The sequence below is a fragment of the Lonchura striata genome, chromosome 25 (assembly GCF_046129695.1).
Source record: "Lonchura striata isolate bLonStr1 chromosome 25, bLonStr1.mat, whole genome shotgun sequence".
NCBI lineage: Eukaryota > Metazoa > Chordata > Aves > Passeriformes > Estrildidae > Lonchura > Lonchura striata.
The window spans coordinates 7360404-7384113 of record NC_134627.1 but is presented as its reverse complement, the minus strand read 5'-3'; the positions used below and the strand labels follow the sequence as shown (position 1 = coordinate 7384113).

At 48.5% G+C, this 23710-nt stretch overlaps 2 protein-coding genes across 2 annotated transcripts in view; both read right to left on the bottom strand.

The window, feature by feature from the left end:
* PIP4K2B (phosphatidylinositol-5-phosphate 4-kinase type 2 beta) overlaps window positions 1-4684 on the bottom strand; it is a 35507-nt gene extending 30823 nt beyond the window's left edge. The window contains exon 1 of the mRNA XM_077788320.1: window positions 4485-4684. Within this exon, the coding sequence (XP_077644446.1) occupies window positions 4485-4667 (183 nt within the window). The 5' untranslated portion in view covers window positions 4668-4684. The remainder of the gene's footprint in view (window positions 1-4484) is intronic.
* Window positions 4685-5410: 726 nt separating this feature from the next.
* Window positions 5411-22320, bottom strand: CWC25 (CWC25 spliceosome associated protein). The gene is made up of 10 exons (XM_077788319.1): window positions 22219-22320; window positions 20165-20337; window positions 17955-18191; window positions 15303-15372; window positions 13821-13945; window positions 13541-13610; window positions 12542-12639; window positions 10179-10265; window positions 7683-7844; window positions 5411-6016 (listed from the first exon to the last, which is right to left on the bottom strand). The coding sequence occupies exons 1-10, from the start codon at window positions 22234-22236 to the stop codon at window positions 5902-5904; spliced, it is 1155 nt and encodes a 384-aa protein (XP_077644445.1). The 5' UTR covers window positions 22237-22320; the 3' UTR covers window positions 5411-5901.
* Window positions 22321-23710: the final 1390 nt, after the last annotated feature.

The window sequence follows — 23710 nt, the reverse complement described above, 5'->3', positions numbered from 1 at the left end:
ACAGATCCCAAATCCCCTCCCATCCCCAAAGACACAGATCCCAAATCCCCTCCCATCCCCACAGACAGATCCCAAATCCCCTCCCATCCCTACACAGATCCCAAATCCCCTCCCATCCCCACAGACAGATCCCAAATCCCCTCCCATCCCCACAGACAGATCCCAAATCCCCTCCCATCCCCACAGACACAGATCCCAAATCCCCTCCCATCCACAGACAGATCCCAAATCCCCTCCTATTCCCACAGACACAGATCCCAAATCCCCTCCCATCCCCACAGACACAGATCCCAAATCCCCTCCCATCCCCACAGACAGATCCCAAATCCCCTCCCCGGATCCCAGCAGCAGCCCCTCACCCCCAGGTTTCCATGGCTCCCGGAGCATCGCTCTGTGTTCATCTCCTCCCTTCCAGAACGTTCCCAACTTCCCCATCCCGTGCACGTGGATCCATCCAGAGCATGGAAAACACACCTGGAGCACCTGACACCCCCCAACCCCCAGGAGGAGCTTCCCCAGGCACCTTCCCCACCTCTGCTGCACCCAGGCTGTGACAGAAAACTCCAAAATCCACCCTGAGCCACCAAACTCCCCTTCCACACCCCTCCCCTCGGCGCTTTTCTCGTCCAAAATTCAAATTATTTGACTCACACCACCCCTGCTCACACCAGCCCCACCCCAGCCCTGCCTGGGACCATCAGGAGATGTTTTTGGAACACCCCAAACTGGAGATCCACGGGGCAGCTCCTGCTTTTGGGGTGCTCCAGCTCCAAAATCCACCCTGAGCCACCAAACTCCCCTTCCACACCCCTCCCCTCGGCGCTATTCTCGTCCAAAATTCAAATTATTTGACTCACACCACCCCACCCCAACCCTGGCTGGGACCACCAGATGTTTTTGGAACACCCCAAACTGGAGACCCACACCAAATCCAAACAATTCTGACAAAATTATTGGGGTTTTTTTTTTTGATTTCTCTGTGAAGAGCTCACCCCAAGTCCAAACAATTCTGAGAAAATTATTGTTTTTTTAATTTCTCTGAAGTTCACCCCAGACCCAAAGAATTCTGACCAATTGGTTTTTTGGCTGCTTTCTCTGTGAAGAAGTTCATCCCAAACCCAAACAATTCTGCAAAATTATTGTTTGATTTCTCTGAAGAAGTTCACCCCAGACCCAAACAATTCTGACAAAATTATTGTTTGATTTCTCTGAAGTTCACCCCAAATCCAAACAATTCTGACAAAATTATTGTTTGATTTCTCTGTGAAGAGCTCACCCCAGATCCAAAGAATTCTGACAAAATTTCTTCAGAGAAATTGTTTGATTTCTCTGAAGTTCACCCCAGATCCAAAGAATTCTGACAAAATGTTTTTTTGTTTTATTTCTCTGTGAAAAGCTCACCCCAAATCCAAACAATTCTGGCAAGATTATTGTTTGATTTCTCTGAAGAAGTTCACCCCAAATCCAAACAATTCTGACAAAATTATTGTTTGATTTCTCCGAAGTTCACCCCAGACCCAAACAAACAAATTAAAGCATTTCCAACAAAGCTTAAATACATTCCCAAAATAATTCCCAAACCCCTCAGCTGGAGGCACATAATTCCAATTCCCACCTAAGCAAACCTCACCCCGGTGTGGCAGAAAACTGGAAGGGATTTCCTGGGAAATCCTTTCCAAAGGTCAGGAGGTCACAGCTGAATTTTCTCACCCCTTTTTTCCTTCCTGGCAGCAATTTCTTCCTAATACACATCGATATAATCTCATTATCAGCTTAATGTCAGCTCAGCTCTGCCCAAAATTCTCACAGCCAAGAGCTCCCAAATTTACTCTTGTCCTCATCCTCAAATTCCTGCCAGGTTCCTACTGCCCACACAGCTACAACAAAGAAAAACACACCAAAAAAAAAAAAACCAAACCCAAAATAAAAGGTCAATTACCAGCAAACAAACTGTCTGTAGTCGGAAAAATCCCTAAATTTCCATTTTTTTTCAGGGCTGCTAATGGCAGCACTGATCAAAGGCTGATTAAATTCATTATCTTGCTTCCTGGGCAAGGTTGGGAGCACTTGGAACATCCTTTGCCTCAAAGCTGAACCACATTTGGAAATTTTTGCAGGCCAGGAATGCAAGGAGTGTTTTTAAAAAAAAATATTCCGGATGTGTTATTTGTTTTGGGAAAAAAAAAAAAAAAAAACCCAAAAAAAACCTGAATTGCTTTCACTCTCTAGGAAACATCCACTAATCCACTGGAGAAATAGGTGTGTCTGAGCCCTAAAAGTGGATTAATTGAGGATTTTGGCTTCTTTGGCCACCAAGAACAGCAGGCAGCAGCCACATGCAAGGATCAATCCTCCATCATAAACCAGGGAGAAGTTTCCAGAGAAAACACAGGGATGGAACGAAGGAATTCCCAGCACAGACACCCCCAAGTGACCCTCTCCAACCTGGCCATGGAGAAACTGAGGCCCTTTTGGGACAAATTGCTCATTTTTGGGGGGTGGAGATGGGCACACATTGTGCAGGTGAGGCACTGTCCCCTCTGGGTTGTGACAATCCCTCCCTGGCACAGCCACAGGGACAATTTGGGGGTTGGCACAGGGGCTGGGGGTGCCAAATTCGTGTCCCCACCAGTGCCACGGCAACATCACCCAAAAATGCATCAGTGCCCCTGCCCGGTCCTGGGAAAAAAGGTGTGGGAAAGGTGCCAGGGGTGGGGACAGTGGCAGGGACACCCCGACATGGGGGTCCCCAAAACCAGCAGAAAAGGGAGCAGAGAGTGGGGCTGGAACAGGGGTGGGGACACTGGGAATAAGGGACACCCCGACATGGGAGTCCCCAAAGAGCCTGGGGACACAAAACCAGCAGAAAAGGGAGCAGAGAGCAGGGAAGGGGTAGGACAGGGGTGGAGACATTGGGAATAAGGGACACCCCGAGCTGGGGGTCCCCAAAACCAGCAAAAAAGGGAGCAGAGAGGGCAGGGAGGGGCTGGGACAGGGGTGGGGACACTGGCAGGGACACTCCAACATGGAGGTCCCCAAAACCAGCAGAAAAGGGAACAGAGAGGGCAGGGAGAGGCTGGGACAGGGGTGGAGACATTGGGAATAAGGGACACCCCGACATGGGGGTCCCCAAAACCAGCAGAAAAGGCAGCAGAGAGTGGGGCTGGAACAGGGGTGGGGACACTGGCAGGGACACCCCGAGCTGGGGGTCCCCAAAACCAGCAGAAAAGGGAGCAGAGAGGGCAGGGAGGGGCTGGGACAGGGGTGGGATGGGGAGGGAGGGAGGGAAGGCTAGGATTCAGCAGGGATGAGGGGAAAATGCTGCTCTGGAGGAGAGGGAAAAGGCCTGGGAAGGGTCGGATGTGAGGGGGTCAGGCATTGCTGAGGGGAATGAGGGGGGATGGAGGGGGACATGGGAATGAGGGGAATGAGGGGAATGAGGTGAATGAAGGGGATAAGGGAATGAGGGGAACCAGGGGGATGAGGTGAATGAAGGGGATAAGGGAAATGAGGGGGATGATGAGGGGAATGAGGGCATTGCTGAGGGGGATGAGGTGGAATAAGGGGGATGAAGGGGAATGAGGGGGATGAGGGCATTGCTGAGGGGGACGAGGGGGATGAAGGGCATGAGGAGGATGAAGGGGACGAGGGGAACGAGAAGAATGAAGGGGATGAAGTGAAAAAAGGGGTTGAGGGGGATGAGGGGAATGAGGGGGATAAGGGGAATGGGGGCATTGCTGAGGGGGACGAGGGGGATGAAGGGAATGAGGAGGATGAAGGGGACGAGGGGAATGAAGAGCAATGAGAAGAATGAAGGGGATGAAGTGAATAAAGGGGTTGAGGGGGATGAGGGGAATGAGGGGAATGGGGGCATTGCTGAGGGGGATGAGAGGGACGAGGGGGAGGAGGGGAATGAGGGGGATGAAGGGGATGAGGGGAATGAGGGCATTGCTGAGGGGGATGAGGGGTGTGAGTGGAATGAAGGAGATGAGGGGAATGAGGGCATTGCTGAGGGGGATGAGGGGCACGAGTAGAATGAAGGGGATAAGGGGGATGAGGGCATTGCTGAGGGGGATGAGGGGCACGAGTAGAATGAAGGGGATAAGGGGGATGAGGGTATTGCTGAGGGGGATGAGGGGTGTGAGTGGAATGAAGGGGATAAGGGGAATGAGGGCATTGCTGAGGGGGATGAGGGGTGTGAGTAGAATGAAGGGGATAAGGGGAATGAGGGCATTGCTGAGGGGGATGAGGGGCACGAGTGGAACGAAAGGGATAAGGGGGATGAGGGCATTGCTGAGGGGGATGAGGGGCACGAGTGTAACGAAGGGGATGAGGGCATTGCTGAGGGGGATGAAAGGGGATGAGGGGTCGAAGGGGCCGAGGCCCCGCTGCCGGGGCGCTCTGAGGGGCTCTCTCCCAGCTCTGAGGGCTCCGAGGTGGGGCTGGCTGAGGGGTGGGGGAGCCGCCGCGCCGCCCGCTCTCACCGTGTGGTTCGCCCCCCACATCAGGACGCTGAGCAGCGGCTCGGAGGCCCGGAACAGCTTCACCTTCTGACACACGAAGTGTTTCTTCTTGGTCTTGGTCTTGCTGGCGCTCAGGGCCGAGCCCACGGCCGAGCCCACGGCCGCCGCCGCCGTCCCCGCGGCCCCCGCGCAGTTCGCGGCCATGGCGGACCCCCTCCCCGCGCCCCCCCTACCCGCGCATGGTTCCGCCCGCTCCCCCCCCCATCTCCCCGCCGCAGTGGTACGGCCCGGCCCGTTCAGCTGTTCAGCTTTAGGCTCGCCGCTCCCCCCACTCTACCCGCGGTGGTTCGGTCCATGTGTGTCCCCCCCCCAGCCGTGGTGGTTCGCTCCGCCGCCAGCCCGCGCTGAGGAGGCGCCAAGATGGCGGCGGGGTGAGGGGGTGCGGAGCGGGAGGCGCCATGTCCCGCCCGAGCGGGGTTGAGGGGGAGCGGTGGGTGATACCGGCGGGAGAAGCGCGGCTCGGGATGCGGCAGAGCCGCGGTAGCGCTGGGATGTGAGGGCGAACAACGGAGAGGGATAACGGGCGGATAAAGAGACAGAGAGGGGGGAAAAAAAAAAAAACCCGTTCCCTCCTCCCTCCTACTGGAGATGGTCTCGCCCAATCGCTGTGCCAGAGCCACGCCCCGCTGTGGAACGGACCAATCAGCAGCGAGGCGGCTGGATTTATGAATGGGCTGTTCCGCGCGTCACGCGCCGTCCCTTAAAGGGACCGCGCCCCCTCGGGGACCCCACCGGGACCCTCGGGGCGACAACCGGGACCCCCCGACGCCGGTCCCGGGGCTGCACACAGCCGGGAAGCGGCTGCTGCGGCCCCCCGAACCCTCACCGAGCCCTCCCACCCACCCCTGCACCTCCCACGAAGGGTGTTCAACAAAGGACAGCCAAGCTTGTTAATTAAAAATGTCAAATAAATCTACGCTGCTGTACATATACACATTACTTACATTAGAAAATCCCAGAGAAACGCTTGCCGTGCCAGCTGCGCTCTTGCTCGTTGCCCTTTTGCTCCCCACACCCCTCATAAACAGATTTTTTTGGGGTCAAATATTAATGAAATAAACGCGAGAGGGACCGAGGAGCTGCTGCCAGGGGTGGGTGCAAAGGGTGAAAGTGTGGAACAGGGTTTGAGTGCTTTTCTCAAATTCCATTTGGTGGTTCCACTGTTCTGCTCTGCATTTTGAGGATCAACAAAAATAAATCTTCGACCCTGGCACTGGCAGGAAGTTTGGTAATAATGTACAAAAGTGACACCAGCAGCTCTGCTGAGAATTAAAACACAAAATCTCCAAACTCGGAGCCCCTCAACGCTCTGGGGAGCTGGAATTGTTCCTGCAGAGCTCTCTCACCTCCGGGAACCAAAATCCAGCCAGCTCAGGCTTCACCTCTGCATAAAATTCTTTTCCAGGGCAGCAGGAGTCCTCTGCAGGGAGTGGATGTTGCGTTTGACTCGATCCTCCAGGCTGGAGGTGGAGGCACTCTCCAGCTTCAAACGGCTGCAAAAACACAAATCACAACAAGCCTGGCACTGAGGGACGGCGGATCTGCAGCAGAAAATGGAAATTGGGGTGGGATTCCTGCCTGGGAGGGGCTGGGATGGGATTCCCAGAGAGGAGGGATCGCTGGGAGGGTCCCAGGAGCAGCTTGGGATAGGGGGAGGTGGGCATGGATGGGGTTGAAGGTCATTTCCAACCCAAAATGTTCCAAAATTCTGTGATTTTGTGATCCCACCTTGGGCTGGAAGTGTCCCAGGAGCAGCCTGGGACAATGAGAGGTGGCCCTGGATGGGGTTTAAGGTCATTTCCAACCCAAAATGTTCCAAATTCTGTGATTTTCTAATCCCACCTTGGGCAGGGAATGTCCCAGAAGCAGCCTGGGACAATGAGAGGTGGCCCTGGATGGGGTTTAAGGTCATTTCCCACCCAAAATGTTCCAAATTATGTGATTTTGTGATCCCACCTTGGGCCTGGATGGGGTTTAAAGTCCTTTCCAACCCAAATTGTTCCAAATTCTGTGATTTTGTGATCCCACCTTGGGCTGGATGGGGTTTAAAGTCCTTTCCAACCCAAAATGTTCCAAATTCTGTGATTTTGTGATCCCACCTTGGGCCTGGATGGGGTTTAAAGTCCTTTCCAACCCAAAATGTTCCAAATTCTGTGATTTTGTGATCCCACTTGGGCCTGGATGGGGTTTAAAGTCCTTTCCAACCCAAAATGTTCCAAATTCTGTGATTTTGTGATCCCACCTTGGGCCTGGATGGGGTTTAAGGTCATTTTCCACCCAAAATGTTCCAAATTCTGTGATTTTGCGATCCCACCTTGGGCAGGGACAGTGGGAGGTGGCCCTGGATGGGGTTTATGGTCCTTTCCAACCCAAAATGTTCCAAATTCTGTGATTTTGTGATCCCACCTTGGGCAGGGACAGTGGGAGGTGACCCTGGATGGGGTTTAAGGTCCCTTCATGTGCAAGGCCATGATCTCAATTTTTTGGGTTGAGAGGGAAAATTTGGGAACAGTTCTGTCAGCCACAGGGAGATGGTCAAGGCCATGATCTGAATTTTAAGGCCATAATCTCAATTTTAAGGCCATGATCTCAATTTTAAGGCCATGATCTCAATTTTAAAACCATAATTTTAATTTTTTGGATTGAGGGAAAATTCGGGAACAGCAGTTCTGTCAGCCACGGGGAGATGGTCAAGGCCACAATCTAAATTTTAAGGCCATGATCTAAATTTTAAAGCCATAATCTCAATTTTAAGGCCACAATCTTAATTTTAATACTATAATCTCAATTTTAATACTATAATCTCAATTTTAAGGCCATAATCTCAATTTTAAGGCCATAATCTCAAATTTCAAACCATAATCTCAAATTTAAAGCCATAATCTCAATTTTAAAGCCATAATCTCAATTTTCAAGACAAAATCTCAATTTTAAAGCCATAATCTCAATTTTCAAACCATAATCTCAAATTCAAAGCCATCATCTCAATTTTCAAGTCATAATCTCAATTTTAAAGCCACGATCTCAATTTCCAAGCCACAATCTGAATTTTTTTGAGCGGAGGGGAAATTTGGGAACAGCATTTCTGTCAGGGAGACGATCTGAACCACCCCAAAAATCTGAATTTCCCCTTGGATGAGGAAGGAATGAAAGACTCACTGGAAGAATTTCCCATCCCTGGAGTCGAGTTTCTCCAGCTCCCTCTCCAGCTCCTCCTCCTTTCGGTGCTTCCTCAGGTTTTTGGCTCTCTCCTCCTCCCTCCACTTGGCATTTTCCATCATTTCCTGACGTTTCCTCTCCAGTTCCTCAGGAGAAATCTTCCTGTTTGCACACACAGACACATCCCTGCGTGAAACCGTTTTCACAACCACCAGATTTTGGCAGAGACAAAAACCTGCCAAGCTATAAATTAAAATAATGCACTCGCAGGAGTGAGGTTAATTAAAAAAAAAAAAAAAAAAAAGCAAAAATCAGTGATTGTTTTGTTAGATTCTGAGAGGGAACAGAAGCATCACATAGAGAATTCCTACAAACCTTTAATATCCTAGTCTTTATCTTTATTAAAAGATAAAAATATCAAATATCGAGGTCAAAAATCTTCCTGAAGAGTCTATAGGGCAAATCTATTTTTATTAGAGGGAAAACTGAATGCTCATTAATTAAAATTCCCAAAGACTTATCAACACTTGTGGAAAGACATTAATTTTCTTGATCTAAATGATAAAGCCGGATGCAAAGGGGTTTTCCTGTAGTGGTGGAAATTTGGATTTAATTTTAATTTTCAAACAGTAACAGGAAATAATCTACACAGGAAAACATTTCTGGAGAGATTTTTCTGTGAAGATTTTTTCAGTGCCCCACAGCCCCTCACCTTCCTCACTTTGGGGTGGTGGAATTGTTCAGGTTGGAAAAGGTTCAGATCAACCAAATTTGCTTCAAAATCCCCCAAAATTAGGAGGATTCAACACAGGTTTGTCAGCTTGTGAGGACATTTTCTAAATGCCCATTTTTAAAATGTTCTGCCTCCCCATAACCCAGCAGGAGGCTCTTTTCTCCTTTTTGAATTTAATCTCCCTCTTGAATTTAATTTTAATCTCCCTCTTGAATTTAATTTTAATCTCTCTCTTCAATTTTATTTTATTTTCCCTCTTGAATTTAATTTTAATCTCCCTCTTGAATTTAATTTTAATCTCTCTCTTCAATTTTATTTTATTTTCCCTCTTGAATTTAATTTTAATCTCCCTCTTGAATTTAATTTTAATCTCTCTCTTCAATTTTATTTTATTTTCCCTCTTGAATTTAATTTTAATCTCCCTCTTGAATTTAATTTTAATCTCCCTCTTCAATTTAATTTTAATCTCCCTCTTCAATTTAATTTTAATCTCCCTCTTCAATTTAATTTTAATCCCTCTTGGATTTAATTGAACTCCTAATTGGTTGTAATTCCAAGATGATGCTGTCAGAATAATTTTTTTTTTTTTTTCTCTGATGGGACAGAACCTCCCAATTACAGAATTTTCACAATTAGTGGGTTGGAAGAGACTTTCAGGATCATCAAGTCCAAGCCAACCCCAACAGCTCAACCAAGCCCTGGCACCCAGTGCCACCTCCAGCCTTGGTTGAACATCTCCAGGGGTGGTGGCTCCACCTCCTCCCAAGCCCCAGAAATTCCCAAAATTTCCCCAAATTCCCAAAATTCGCAGAATTCAACCACTGGGTTGGAAGAGATCTTCAAGGTCATCGAGTCCAACACCTGAACCAAACCCTGGCACCCAGTGCCACCTCCAGGGGTGGTGACTCCACCACCTCCCAAGCCCCAGAAATTTCCAAAATTGCCTCAAATACCCAAAATTCCCAGAATTACAGAACGACCATGTTGGAAGAGACCTTCAGGATCATCAAGTCCAACCCAGCCCCAACTCCTCAACCAAACCCTGGCACCCAGTGCCACCCCCAGGGATGGTTGAACACCCCCAGGGGTGGTTGAACACCTCCAGGGATGGTTGAACACCCCCAGGGATGGTTGAACACCTCCAGGGATGGTTGAACACCTCCAGGGGTGGTTGAACACCCCCAGGGGTGGTTGAACACCCCCAGGGATGGTTGAACACCTCCAGGGGTGGTTGAACACCCCCAGGGGTGGTTGAACACCTCCAGGGATGGTTGAACACCTCCAGGGGTGGTTGAACACCTCCAGGAATGGTTGAACACCTCCAGGGGTGGTTGAACACCTCCAGGGGTGGTTGAACACCTCCAGGGATGGTTGAACACCCCCAGGGGTGGTTGAACACCTCCAGGGGTGGTTGAACACCCCCAGGGGTGGTTGAACACCCCCAGGGGTGGTTAAACACCTCCAGGGGTGGTTGAACACCTCCAGGGGTGGTTGAACACCTCCAGGGATGGTTGAACACCCCCAGGGGTGGTTGAACACCTCCAGGAATGGTTGAACACCTCCAGGGGTGGTTGAACACCTCCAGGGGTGGCTGAACACCTCCAAGGGTGGTTGAACACCTCCAGGGGTGGTGCCTCCACCCCCAGGTGAGCCCCGTTTGTGATTTTTTGGAGGTTTCCCCCATCCCCCTGCTGCCACCAGAGGAAAATCTGGTGCCCAGGGCTTTGTGCCCAGCACAGGGACAAGGACAGGGTGGCACTGACCTGGTGTAGCCCGGGGGGTGCTGGCGCCTGAAGCTTTTTTTTGGGGAAGGACTCCTGCTTCTGCCTTTCTCCTCCCGGCTGCTGTGCCTGCAAAGCCCAAAATACCCACATTTTTTAGCACCAAAATCCACATTTTTAAACATTTCTAAACATTTTTAAACATTCCCTGAGGGTTTGAATAGGTTCTGAGAGTGAGGGAGCTCCCACAGCTGCAGGGCTGGTACCTGGCCATTCTAGGAACAATCCTAACGTGAATAAAATCTGAGTTTATTTTTGAATTGTTTCATCAGCAAACAACAAATTGCCTGCTTTTAGCATTTTAGCTGTATGAAATAAAGGCAATTTAACAGATTGAATGATCAGTTTGAAGAGATCTACATTTCTATCACTTGTTGCTCTTCTTCACCTTCTTCTTCCTTCTCCTCCAGGGGTTTGGGTGGTGTGTTGGAACTGGACAGGAAAGCCCACAGTGCAGGTTTTGAGTGGTCAGTTATTGGGTTAAAAGTGAAAATAATTGATTTCTTAATTGGGTAATTTAGCCTTAAAATACCTTGGAACAAGAGCCAGTTGGGCATTTTGTGCCTTGCTAGTGAGAGACTGCAGAACTGATAAGGAACAACAAACACCCGAGTTTGAACACAAAATTCCTGGTTTAGGTTGGGAATTACAGCTCAAAATATTGAAAATGTTTAACATGCTGATAAAAAGCAACAAAAACCCGAGTTTTAATGCAAAATTCCTGGTTTAGGTTGGGAATTACAGCTTAAAATATTGGAAATGTTTAACAAAATGAAAAGGAACAATAAACACCTGAGTTTGAACACAAAATTCCTGCCTTAGGTTGGGAATTACAGCTCAAAATATTGAAAATGTCTAACACGCTAATAAAAAGCAACAAAAACCCGGAGTTTTAACACAAAATTCCTGCCTTAGGTTGGGAATTCCAGCTCAAAATATTGGAAATGTTTAACAAACTGAAAAGGAACAATAAACACCTGAGTCTGAACACAAAATTCCTGCCTTGGGTTGGGAATTACAGCTCAAAATATTGAAAGTGTCTAACACGCTGATAAAAAGCAACAAAAACCCCGAGTTTTAACACAAAATTCCTGCCTTGGGTTGGGAATTCCAGCTCAAAATATTGGAAATGTTTAACAAACTGAAAAGGAACAATAAACACCTGAGTCTGAACACAAAATTCCTGCCTTAGGTTGGGAATTACAGCTCAAAATATTGGAAAGTTGTTCATGGTGGAGTTTAAATCCCCTGTTACTCACAGCTGGAGCTGATTCCTGCCTTGGCTTGGGAATATTTCAAAATATTGGAAATGTTTAACAAAATGATAAATAACAACAAACACCCGAGGCTGAACACAAACCATCCTCTCAATCCTCACCCTGAGAGAAGCAGGAAAATCAAGCAGAGATTTTTTTTTTACTCCACACATATTTGTGAAACTTTATCAAACGTTCATCTTTCCCCTAAAGGAGCAAGGATTTGTGTTTGGAGCAGGGTCATCTTTTCCGAAAGGAATATTTGGGAATTTCCATCTCCCAGCTCCCTACTCCAAGTTATTCATGGTGGTGTTTAAATCCCCTGTTACTCACAGCTGGAGCTGGGTTAATATTCCTGCTTTAGGTTGGGAATTACAGCTCAAAATATTGGAAAAGTTTAACAAACTGAGTCTGAACACAAACCATCCTCTCAATCCTCACCCTGAGAGAAGCAGGAAAATCAAGCAGAGATTTTTTTACACCACACACATTTGTGAAATTTTCTTGTCAAACGTTCATCTTTCCCCTAAAGGAGCAGGGATTTGCATTTGGAGCAGGGTCACCTTTTCCCAAAGGAATATTTGGGAATTTCCATCTCCCTGCACCCTGCTCCGAGTTATTCATGGTGGTGTTTAAATCCCTTGTTACTCACAGCTGGAGCTGGGTTAAAATTCCTGCTTTAGGTTGGGAATTACAGCTCAAAATATTGGAAAAGTTTAACAAACTGAGTCTGAACACAAACCATCCTCTCAATCCTCACCCTGAGAGAAGCAGGAAAATCAAGCAGAGATTTTTTTACACCACACACATTTGTGAAATTTTCTTGTCAAACGTTCATCTTTCCCCTGAAAGGAGCAGGGATTTGTGTTTGGAGCAGGGTCACCTTTTCCCAAAGGAATATTTGGGAATTTCCATCTCCCTGCACCCTGCTCCAAGTTATTCATGGTGGTGTTTAAATCCCCTGTTACTCACAACTGGAGCTGATTCTGCCTTGGCTTGGGAATTCCAGCTCCAAATATTGGAAAAGTTTACCAAACCAATAAATAACAACAAACCCCAGCCCAGAGAGGGGCAGGAATTCCCACTCACACTCGGCTGGGCCTGGAGGGGGACGCGGAGCTCCTCTGGGGGTTCCTCCTGCTGGAACGTTCCTGGGGGGACCTGGAGGGGCTCCGGGGGCGCCTCACCTGCGACTCAGAGCGGACAGAAAGGGGGAAATTCAAATTATTCCAGGTTTCGGCTTGGAATTTGGGGTGAGGAATTCGGGATATGGTTGTTCAGGTGCTCCTCGTTACCCATGGAATGAATACCTGGAATGATGGAATGGTTCCATTCATTCCATGTGAGTGGAACATGGTTTCATAAATTTTAGGTCCAATTTGAAGCCATCTAACCTTGAAATTCAAATTATCCCGGGTTTCGGCTCGGAATTTGGGGTGAGGAATTCGGGATATGGTTGTTCAGGTGCTCCTCGTTACGCATGGAATGAATCCATAGAATGAATCCATGGAATGATGGAATGGTTCCATTCATTCCATGTGAGTGGAACATGGTTTAATTAATTTTAGGTCCAATTTGAAGCCATCTAACCTTGAAATTCAAATTATTCCAAGCTCAGATGGAGTTTTGTTGGGAATTTGGGATGTGGTTGTTCAGATGCTCCATGTTATCCATGGAATCAATCCATGGAATGGTTCCATTCATTCCATGTGAGTGGAACATGATTTAAGAAATTTTGGATTCAATTTGGAGCCATTTAAGCCTTGAAATTCAAATTATTCCATATTTTTGCTTGGAATTTGGGATGTGGCTCCAATCTGAACCAAATTTGGCTCCAAATTGAACCAAAATTTATTAAACCATGTCCCACTCACATGGAATGAATGGAACCATTCCATGATTCCATGGATTTATTCATTCCATGGATAATGAGGAACAAACCTCGCCCTGAATTCCAAGCAAAAATCCCAAATAATTTGAATTTCAAGGCTTAAATGGCTCCAAATTAAATCTAAAATTTATTAATTCCTCTTCCAGCTGCTGCAGCAATTCCCAAAATTCCCAATTTTCCCCCTCCCCGGGTTGTACCTGCAAACCATATCCCGGGATTTTGGAAGGAGCAGCTTTGCAGGAGGAATTCTCCAGCTTTTTCTGAGACCTAAAAAAAGAAAATAAAATCCTTTTGAAGCCAACAAATTGCAAAAATAAATCAATTTTTAGCAGACCTTAACCCACTAAATAATCATTTAATTGAGTAATTCATTAGGAGTATTAATTAGGTAAAAAGGTGAGAGAGAACGGGTGGAAAAGGAGGAGAAATGGAGGAAAAAATTAAATAAAAAATGAAATAAAATGAAATAAAATTCACTTATTTCTGGTTTTTTCCTCCTCCTCGGAGCTGGAGGTGCTGGAGCTGCGCCGTCGGTGCTTTTTGTGCTTCCTCTTCTTTTCCTTCTTCTTCTTCCTCTCCTTTTTCTCCAAACTGCTCTGAAGCTGCAGGGAAAAAAAAATAGAAAAAATTAATATATTTCAAAATATTTTATTTTAATTGTTGGATTTTTGTTGTTAAAGGTGGAAGAAAAAGGCTTTGCAGTGCCTGCGTTATTAATTTTAATAAATTTGTAAGTTATTTATGTTATATATTTTTAATATATTTATATAAATACCTTTAAAAATAAATACTTTTTTATATTATGTTTTACAGTTTTATATTATAATGGAATTGTATATTATAATTTTATATTCTATTTTATGTTATATATAAAAAATTTATATGCGATATAAATTTTCATAAATATCTTTATAAAAATAAATACATTTTAATTTTATATTATAATTTTACATTATAAAATTAAAATATAACATAAAATTATGTTATATACAGAAAATTTATATACTATATAAAATTTTATAAATACCTGTATAAAAATAAATAAATTTTTATTTCATATTATATTTTATATTATAATAAAAATGTATATTATATTTTACATTATATATAAAAATATATTATATAAATGTTTATAAATACTTTGATAAAAATAAATAAATTTTATATTATATGTTATATTAAAACATAATTTCAGATTACATTATAATTTTATATTATGCTATCATTTTATATCCTATTTTATGTTATATATCAAATTTAGATATTATATAAGTTTTTATAAATACCTTTATAAAAATAAATAATTTCTGTATTACAACATAATTTTATATTATAACTTTATGTAATATTTTATGTTTTTATATATAAGATTTATATATTGTATTAATTTTTAAAAATACCTATATAAAAATACATCATTTTAAATATTATATTTTATATTGTATTATAATTTTTATACTTTCTGTTATACATATAAAATTCTATATATTATATCAATTTTTATAAATACCCTAATAAAAATAAATAAAATTTTATATTATATTGAATGTTATATTTCATATTGTATTATAATTTTATATTATGATTTTGTATGACATTTTATGTCATATATATAAAAAATTCATATATTATATAGAATTATTTATAAAAAATTACAATAAAAATTCTGATTTTTCTGCTCAAAACCTGAGGCAAAAATATCTTTACACTGTTTACAAGAAATATAAAAATATGAATAAATTTCTAAAGATTATAGATATTTTTAATTTAAATGTATTTGTAGATTTTTTTGTATTTAAAGGTGTAAAATAATGTCTTTAAAGAGAAATATCTTTATAAAAATTTAGATATTTATAAAAATCTATAGACATTTATAAATTTCAAGGCAGAAAATTTTATTTAAGTCTGAAAATTGAGTTTCTTATTCTGATTTTTGCTCCTCCCCTGCCTCACACCTACCAAGGCTTTGATTTTCTTCATTTTCACTGGATTGTTCAAAACTTCTCTTTTCTTTTCCTCCTCCCTCTTCCTAAAGCAGGAAAAAAAATTAAAAATAAGAAATAAAAAAAAATAAAATAAAAAAATAAATAAATAAAAAAATAAAAAATAAAATCAGTTTTTAAATCACATTTTCACAGAGAGAATCCAGCAAGTCTAAAAATACAGAAAACAGGAAAAAATAGAAATATTGTGTATTTAGCACAAATGAGGAGGAATTTTCCCCTTTCTGATAATCAATTGCACTCTTTTAGTATAGGATAATTAATAATCAATTTAATTGCTTTAATACAGGATAATTAATAGTCAATTGCACTGCTTTAATACAGAATAATTAATAATCAATTTAACTGCTTTGGATACAGGATAATTTATAATCCATTTAACTTCTATAATTAATAATCAATTGAACTGCTATTGATACAGGATAATTAGTAATCAATTTAACTGCTTTTGATATAGGATAATTAATAATCTATTGAAATGCTTTTGATACAGGATAATTAATGACCAACTGAACTGTTTTGATACAGGATAATTAATAATCAATTGAACTGCTTTTGATATAGGATAGTTAATAATCAATTTAATTGCTACTGATATAGGATAATACACATATTTATAGGATATATATTAGGCTATATCCTAATATATATACATATTAGGATATTTATAGGATATATACATTATGAGATATATATTTATAAGATAATATATATAATTAATTGAACTGCTTTTGATACAGGTAACTATTATATTTATAAGGTATATATTAGGATATACATATCCATATATATATATAGATATAAAAAATATATATGATAGATATAAAAAAATATAAATGTATAAAAGGATATTTATAGGATATCTATTTATAGGATAACACAATATTTAGAATCCATTTCTATTCGCAGGACAATACAACATTCCCAAGCCATTGATCCATTTCCCATAGCCGATCATTGATCCATTTCCCATACCAGCTCATTGATCCATTTCCCATAGCAGATCATTGATCCATTTCCCATAGCGGATCACCGATCCATTTCCCATAGCGGATCATTGATCCATTTCCCATAGCCGATCATTGATCCACTTCCAACACCCGATCATTGATCCCTTTCCAATAACAGCCCATTGATCCATTTCCCATAGCGGATCACCAATCCATTCCCGACACCCAATCATTGATCCCTTTCCCATACCAGCTCATTGATCCATTCCCCATAGCGGATCATTGATCCATTCCCCATAGCGGATCCCTGATCCATTCCCCATACCAGCTCATTGATCCATTCCCCATAGCGGATCATTGATCCATTCCCCATAGCGGATCATTGATCCATTCCCCATTGCGGATCATTGATCCATTCCCCATAGCGGATCCCCGATCCATTCCCCATTGCGGATCATTGATCCATTCCCCATAGCGGATCATTGATCCATTTCCCATAGCGGATCACCGATCCATTCCCCATAGCAGATCACCGATCCATTTCCAATACCCAATCATTGATCCATTTCCCATACGAGCATATTGATCCATTTCCCATAGCGGATCACCGATCCATTTCCCATAGCGGATCACTGATCCATTCCCCATAGCGGATCATTGATCAATTCCCCATAGCGGATCATTGATCCATTCCCCATAGCAGCTCATTGATCCATTTCCCATACCAGCTCATTGATCCATTCCCCATACCAGCTCATTGATCCATTCCCCATAGCGGATCCCCGACCCATTCCCCACAGTGGATCATTGATCCATTCCCCATACCAGCTCATTGATCCCTTTCCCATACCAGCTCATTGATCCATTTCCCATAGCAGCTCATTGATCCATTCCCCATACCAGCTCATTGATCCATTCCCCATAGCGGATCCCCGATCCATTCCCGACACCCAATCACTGATCCCTTTCCAATAACAGCCCATTGATCCATTCCCCATAGCGGATCCCCGATCAATTCCCCATAGCGGATCATTGATCCATTTCCCATAGCAGCTCATTGATCCATTCCCCATAGCGGATCCCCAATCCATTCCCCACAGCGGATCATTGATCCATTTATCATAGCAGCTCATTGATCCATTCCCCACAGCGGATCCCCGATCCATTCCCCACAGCAGCTCATTGATCCATTTCCCATACCAGCTCATTGATCCATTCCCCACAGCGGATCCCCGATCCATTCCCCACAGCAGCTCATTGATCCATTTCCCATAGCAGCTCATTGATCCATTCCCCATAGCGGATCCCCAATCCATTCCCCACAGCGGATCATTGATCCATTTATCATAGCAGCTCATTGATCCATTCCCCATAGCGGATCCCCGACCCATTCCCCACAGCGGATCATTGATCCATTCCCCATACCAGCTCATTGATCCATTCCCCATAGCGGATCATTGATCCATTCCCCATACCAGCTCATTGATCCATTTCCCATAGCAGCTCATTGATCCATTCCCCACAGCAGATCATTGATCCATTTCCCATAGCAGCTCATTGATCCATTCCCCATACCAGCTCATTGATCCATTCCCCACAGCAGATCCCCGACCCGTTCCCGATCCCCGATCCCTCCGCGATCCCCGCGGCGGGCACACCTGATGATGAAGAGCGGGTCCTCGCGGATCTTGGTGGCCATGTCCAGCACGGAGCCGGGCCCGGCGCGGGCGCCGCCGGAGCCGGGCGGCAGCGCCGCGTCGCCGCCCAGCTCGCCGTCCTTGTCCCCAACCTTGGCCAGGATGAACTTGTCCACGGGGCGTCCCAGCAGGTACTCGTCCCTGCTCACCATGCCCCCGGGGCCCTGGTACATCCACTCCAGCTTCTCCTCGCGCTTCCTGCGCCAAAAAATCCCAAATCCACGGAATTCAGAGGTGGGAAGAGACCTTCGGCAGCGTCGGCTCTGAGCCAGCCCCAAAACCTCAGCTCAAGCCTGGCACCCGGTGCCAGCTCCAGCCTTGGTTAAACACCTCCAAGGGTGGTGACTCCACCACCCCCCAAACCCCAGGAATTCCCAGAATTCTCCCAAATACCCAAAATTCCCCCAAATTCCCAGAATTCAATCAGTGGGTTGGAAGAGACCTTCAAGATCATTAAGTCCAACCCAGCCCAAGACCTTCAAGAACATTGAGTCCAACCCAGCCCCAAAACTTCACCTCAAGCCTGGCACCCAGTGCCAGCTCCAGCCTTGGTTAAACAACTCCAGGGGTGGTGGCTCCACCACCTCCCAAACCCCGGGAATTCCCAAAATTCCCCCAAATTCCCAGAATTCAACCACTGGGTTGGAAGAGCCCTGGATCATCGAGTCCAACCCTGCCCCAAAACCTCAACCAAGCCCTGGCACCCGGTGCCCGTGTCCCCATGTCCTCACCGCATGGTGCCCATGTCCCTGTGCCCATGTCCCCGTGTCCGTGTGCCCGTGCCCTCACCACACAGTGCCCATGTCCCTGTGCCCATGTCCCCGTGCCCATGTCCCTGTGCCCTCACCGCACGGTGCCCATGTCCCCGTGCCCATGTCCCTGTGCCCATGTCCCCGTGTCCATGTGCCCGTGCCCTCACCGCACGGTGCCCATGTCCCCGTGCCCATGTCCCTGTGCCCATGTCCCCGTGTCCATGTGCCCGTGCCCTCACCGCACGGTGCCCATGTCCCCGTGCCCATGTCCCTGTGCCCATGTCCCTGTGCCCTCACCACACAGTGCCCATGTCCCTGTCCCTGTCTCCATGTCCCTGTCCCCATGCCCGTGTCCTTACCACATGGTGCCCACGTCCCTGTGCACATGTCCTTGTCCCGGTGCCCTCACCACACAGTGCCCATGTCCCTGTGCCTGTCCCCATGTCCCCGTGCCCATGTTCCTGTCCCCATGTCCCTGTGCTGTCACACACGGTGCTCATGTCCCCATGCCTGTGTCCCCATGCCTGTGTCCCCGTGCCCGTGCCCTCACCATACGGTGCCCATGTCCCCGTGCCCGTGTCCATGTCCCCCTGCCCTCACTGCACGGTGCCCATGTCCCCGTGCCCGTGTCCATGTCCCCGTGCCCTCACTGCACGGTGCCCATGTCCCCGTGCCCATATCCCCGTGCCCATGTCCCTGTCCCCGTGCCCTCACCGCACGGTGTCCATGTCCCTGTCCCCATGTCCCCGTGCCCTCACCGCACAGTGCCCATGTCCATGTGCCATCACACATGGTGCCCATGTCCCTGTGCTGTCACACACAGTGCCCATGTCCCCGTGTCCCTGTGCCCGTGCCCTCACCGCACGGTGTCCCTGTGCCTGTGCCCTCACCGCACGGTGCCCATGTCCCCATGTCCCCGTGCCCTCACCACACGGTGCCCATGTCCCCGTGTCCCTGTGCCCGTGCCCTCACCGCACGGTGCCCATGTCCATGTGCTGTCACACACGGTGCCCATGTCCCCGTGTCCCCATGCCCTCACCTCATGGTGCCCGTGTCCCTGTCCCCATGTCCCTGTCCCCTCACCGCACAGTGCCCATGTCCCTGTGCTGTCACACACGGTGCCCATGTCCCCGTGTCCCTGTGCCCGTGCCCTCACCGCACGGTGCCCATGTCCATGTGCTGTCACACACGGTGCCCATGTCCCCGTGCCCATGTCCCTGTCCCCTCACCGCACAGTGCCCATGTCCATGTGCTGTCACACACGGTGCCCATGTCCCCGTGCCCATGTCCCTGTCCCCTCACCGCACAGTGCCCATGTCCATGTGCTGTCACACACGGTGCCCATGTCCCCGTGTCCCTGTCCCCGTGCCCTCACCACACGGTGCCCATGTCCCCGTGCCCGTGTCCCCGTGCCCTCACCGCACGGTGCCCATGTCCTCGGCGTAGCGCTGCATCTCCTCGCGCGCCCGCTCCTCCTGCAGCTCCCGCTGCAGCTCCTCGATCTTCCTCCTCTCGGCCTCGTGCTTCTGCTCCGCCTTCCACACCTTCTCCACATTGCGCAGCGTCTGCGGGTGCCAGCTCTTCTTCAGGTTCTGCGGGACAGCGGGGCACCAGCGTTGGCACCGGGACTGGGATTGGCACCAGGACCGGGATTGGCACCAGGACTGGTGCTGGGAGCAGCACCACGACCGGGATTGGCACCAGGATTGGCACCAGGACTGGCACTGGGATTGGCACCAGGATTGGCACCGGCACTGGGACTGAGATTGGCACCACAACTGGCACTGGGACCAGCACCGGGACCAGGATTGGCACCAGGACCAGCACCGGGACCGGGATTGGCACATGGATTAGTGCCAGGATTGGCGCCAGGACCAGCACCAGAGCCAGCAACAGGACTGGGATTGGCACCAGGACCGGCACCGGGACTTGGATTGGCAACAGGATTGGCACCGGGACCGACACCGGGATTGGCACCGGAACCAGGACTGGTGCTGGGACCAGCAACAGGATTGGCACTGGCACCGGGACTGCCACCAGCACTGGGACTGGCATCGGGGCCAGAACCAGGACTGGAATTGGCACCGGGATTAGCAGCAGGAACAGCACCAGAATTGGCACCAGGACTGCCACTGCGATTGGCACAGGCACTCAGACTGCCACCAGGACTGGGACCAGCACCCAGACTGGCACCAGCACCGGGACCAGCACCCGGACTGGCGCCAGGACCGGGACCAGCACCCAGACTGGCACCAACACCGGGACCAGCACCCGGACTGGCACCAGGAACGGGACCAGCACCCGGACTGGCACCAGCACCGGGACCAGCACCCAGACTGGCACCAGGAATGGGACCAGCACCCCAACTGGCACCAGGAACGGGACCAGCACCCGGATTGGCACCAGCACCGGGACCAGCACCCAGACTGGCACCAGCACCGGGACCAGCACCTGGACTGGCACCAGGACCGGGACCAGCACCCGGATTGGCACCAGGAATGGGACCAGCACCCGGATTGGCACCAGGAACAGGACCAGCACCCGGATTGGCACCAGCACCGGGACCAGCACCTGGACTGGCACCAGGACCGGGACCAGCACCCGGATTGGCACCAGCACCGGGACCAGCACCCGGACCGGGACCAGCACCCAGACTGGCACCAGGACCGGGACCAGCACCCGGACTGGCACCAGCACCGGCACGGAAGGGCCTGGGCAATGGACCCGCGGCTTCCCCTCCCACCCCCCATGTTCCCCCCCGACTCTCTCACCCCCCATGTTCCCCTCTCAGCCCCCCGGTCCCCCTCATCTCCCGTGTCTCTCATCCCCCCGTCCCCCTCAATCCCCCCCGTTCCCGGTCCCCCTCAGCACCCCGGTTCCCTCTTTCCCCCGCTTCTCCTCATTCCCCTCATCCCCCCCCGTTCCCGGTTCTCTCATTCTCCCCTAATCCCCCCGGTTCCCTCATCCCCCCCGGTTCCTCCTCATTCCCCCCGTTCCCCTCAATCCCCCCCGTTCCCGGTTCCCTCATTTCCCCTCCCCGTTTCCCCCCATCCCCAAGTTCCCGGTTCCCTCATTTCCCCTCATTTCCCCCCGTTTCCCCTCTTTCCCCCGTTCCCGGTTCCCTCATTTCCCCCCGTTTCCCCCCATCCCCAAGTTCCCGGTTCCCTCATTTCCCCTCATTTCCCCCCGTTTCCCCTCTTTCCCCCGTTCCCGGTTCCCTCATTTCCCCCCGTTTCCCCTCTTTCCCCCGTTCCCGGTTCCCTCATTTCCCCTCATTTCCCCCCCGTTTCCCCTCATCGTTCCCGGTTCCCTCATTTCCCCTCCCCGTTTCCCCCCATCCCCAAGTTCCCGGTTCCCTCATTTCCCCTCTTTCCCCCGTTCCCGGTTCCCTCATTTCCCCCCGTTTCCCCTCATCGTTCCCGGTTCCCTCATTTCCCCCCGTTTCCCCGCATCCCCCGGTTCCCGGTTCTCACCAGGTCTCCCCCCCCCATCGCGGCCGCCGGGCGAGCGCGTCCCCCGCCGCTCCCTGGACAGGAACTACGTCACCACCACGAGACTTCCTCCTCGCGCGTCACTTCCGGCGCGCCGCTGAGGCTGCGGGGAAGATGGCGGCGCGCAGGAGGAGGAGGAGGAGGAGGAAGAGGAAGAAGCGGCGGGGAGCCCCTCGGTACCGGGCTTGGGGCGTGTTTTTAATCCCGGCCATGGAATCCAGAGTGGTGTGGGTGGGAAGGGACCCCAATCTCCCGGATCTCCCGAGATAACAGCATCGATTTCCCGGGATAACAGCCCTGATCTCCCGGGATAACAGCGCCGATTTCCCGGGATAACAACAGTGATTTCCTGGGATAACAGCCCTGATCTCCCGGGATAACAGCGCCGATTTCCCGGGATAACAGCCCTGATCTCCCAGGATAACAGCCCTGATCTCCCGGGATACAGCGCCGATTTCCCGGGATAACAGCCCTGATCTCCCGGGATAACAGCATCGATTTCCCGGGATAACAACAGTGATTTCCCGGGATAACAGCCCTGATTTCCTGGGATAACAGCCCTGATCTCCCGGGATAACAGCTCCGATTTCCCGGGATAACAACAGTGATTTCCCGGGATAACAGCCCTGATCTCCCGGGATAACAGCCCTGATCTCCCGGGATAACAGCGCCGATTTCCCGGGATAACAACAGTGATTTCCCGGGATAACAGCCCTGATCTCCCGGGATAACAGCCCTGATCTCCCGGGATAACAGCGCCGATTTCCCGGGATAACAACAGTGATTGCCCAGGATAACAGCCCTGGGATAACAGCCCTGATCTCCCGGGATAACAGCCCTGATCTCCCGGGATAACAGCCCTGATCTCCCGGGATAACAGCTGTGATATCCCAGTTTGGAGCTTGTCGTCTCTTGGGATAACAGCCCGGATTTCCCGGGATAACAGCATCGATTTTCCGGGATAACAGCCCTGATCTCCCAGGATAACAGCAGTGATTTCCCGGGATAACAGCCCTGATCTCCCAGGATAACAGCAGTGATTTCCTGGGATAACAGCCCTGGGATAACAGCCTTGATTTCCCTGTTTGGAGCTTGTGATCTCCTGGGATAATGGCAGTGATTTCCCAGGATAACAGCCCTGATCTCCTGGGATAACAGCCCTGATTTCCCGGGATAACAGCCCTGATCTCCCAGGATAACAGCAGTGATTTCCTGGGATAACAGCCCTGGGATAACAGCCTTGATTTCCCTGTTTGGAGCTTGTGATCTCCTGGGATAATGGCAGTGATTTCCCAGGATAACAGCCCTGATCTCCTGGGATAACAGCCCTGATTTCCCGGGATAACAGCACCGATTTCCCGGGATAACAGCCCTGATTTCCTGGGATAACAGCCCTGATCTCCCGGGATAACAGCACCGATTTCCCGGGATAACAGCACCGATTTCCCGGGATAACAGCACCGATTTCCTGGGA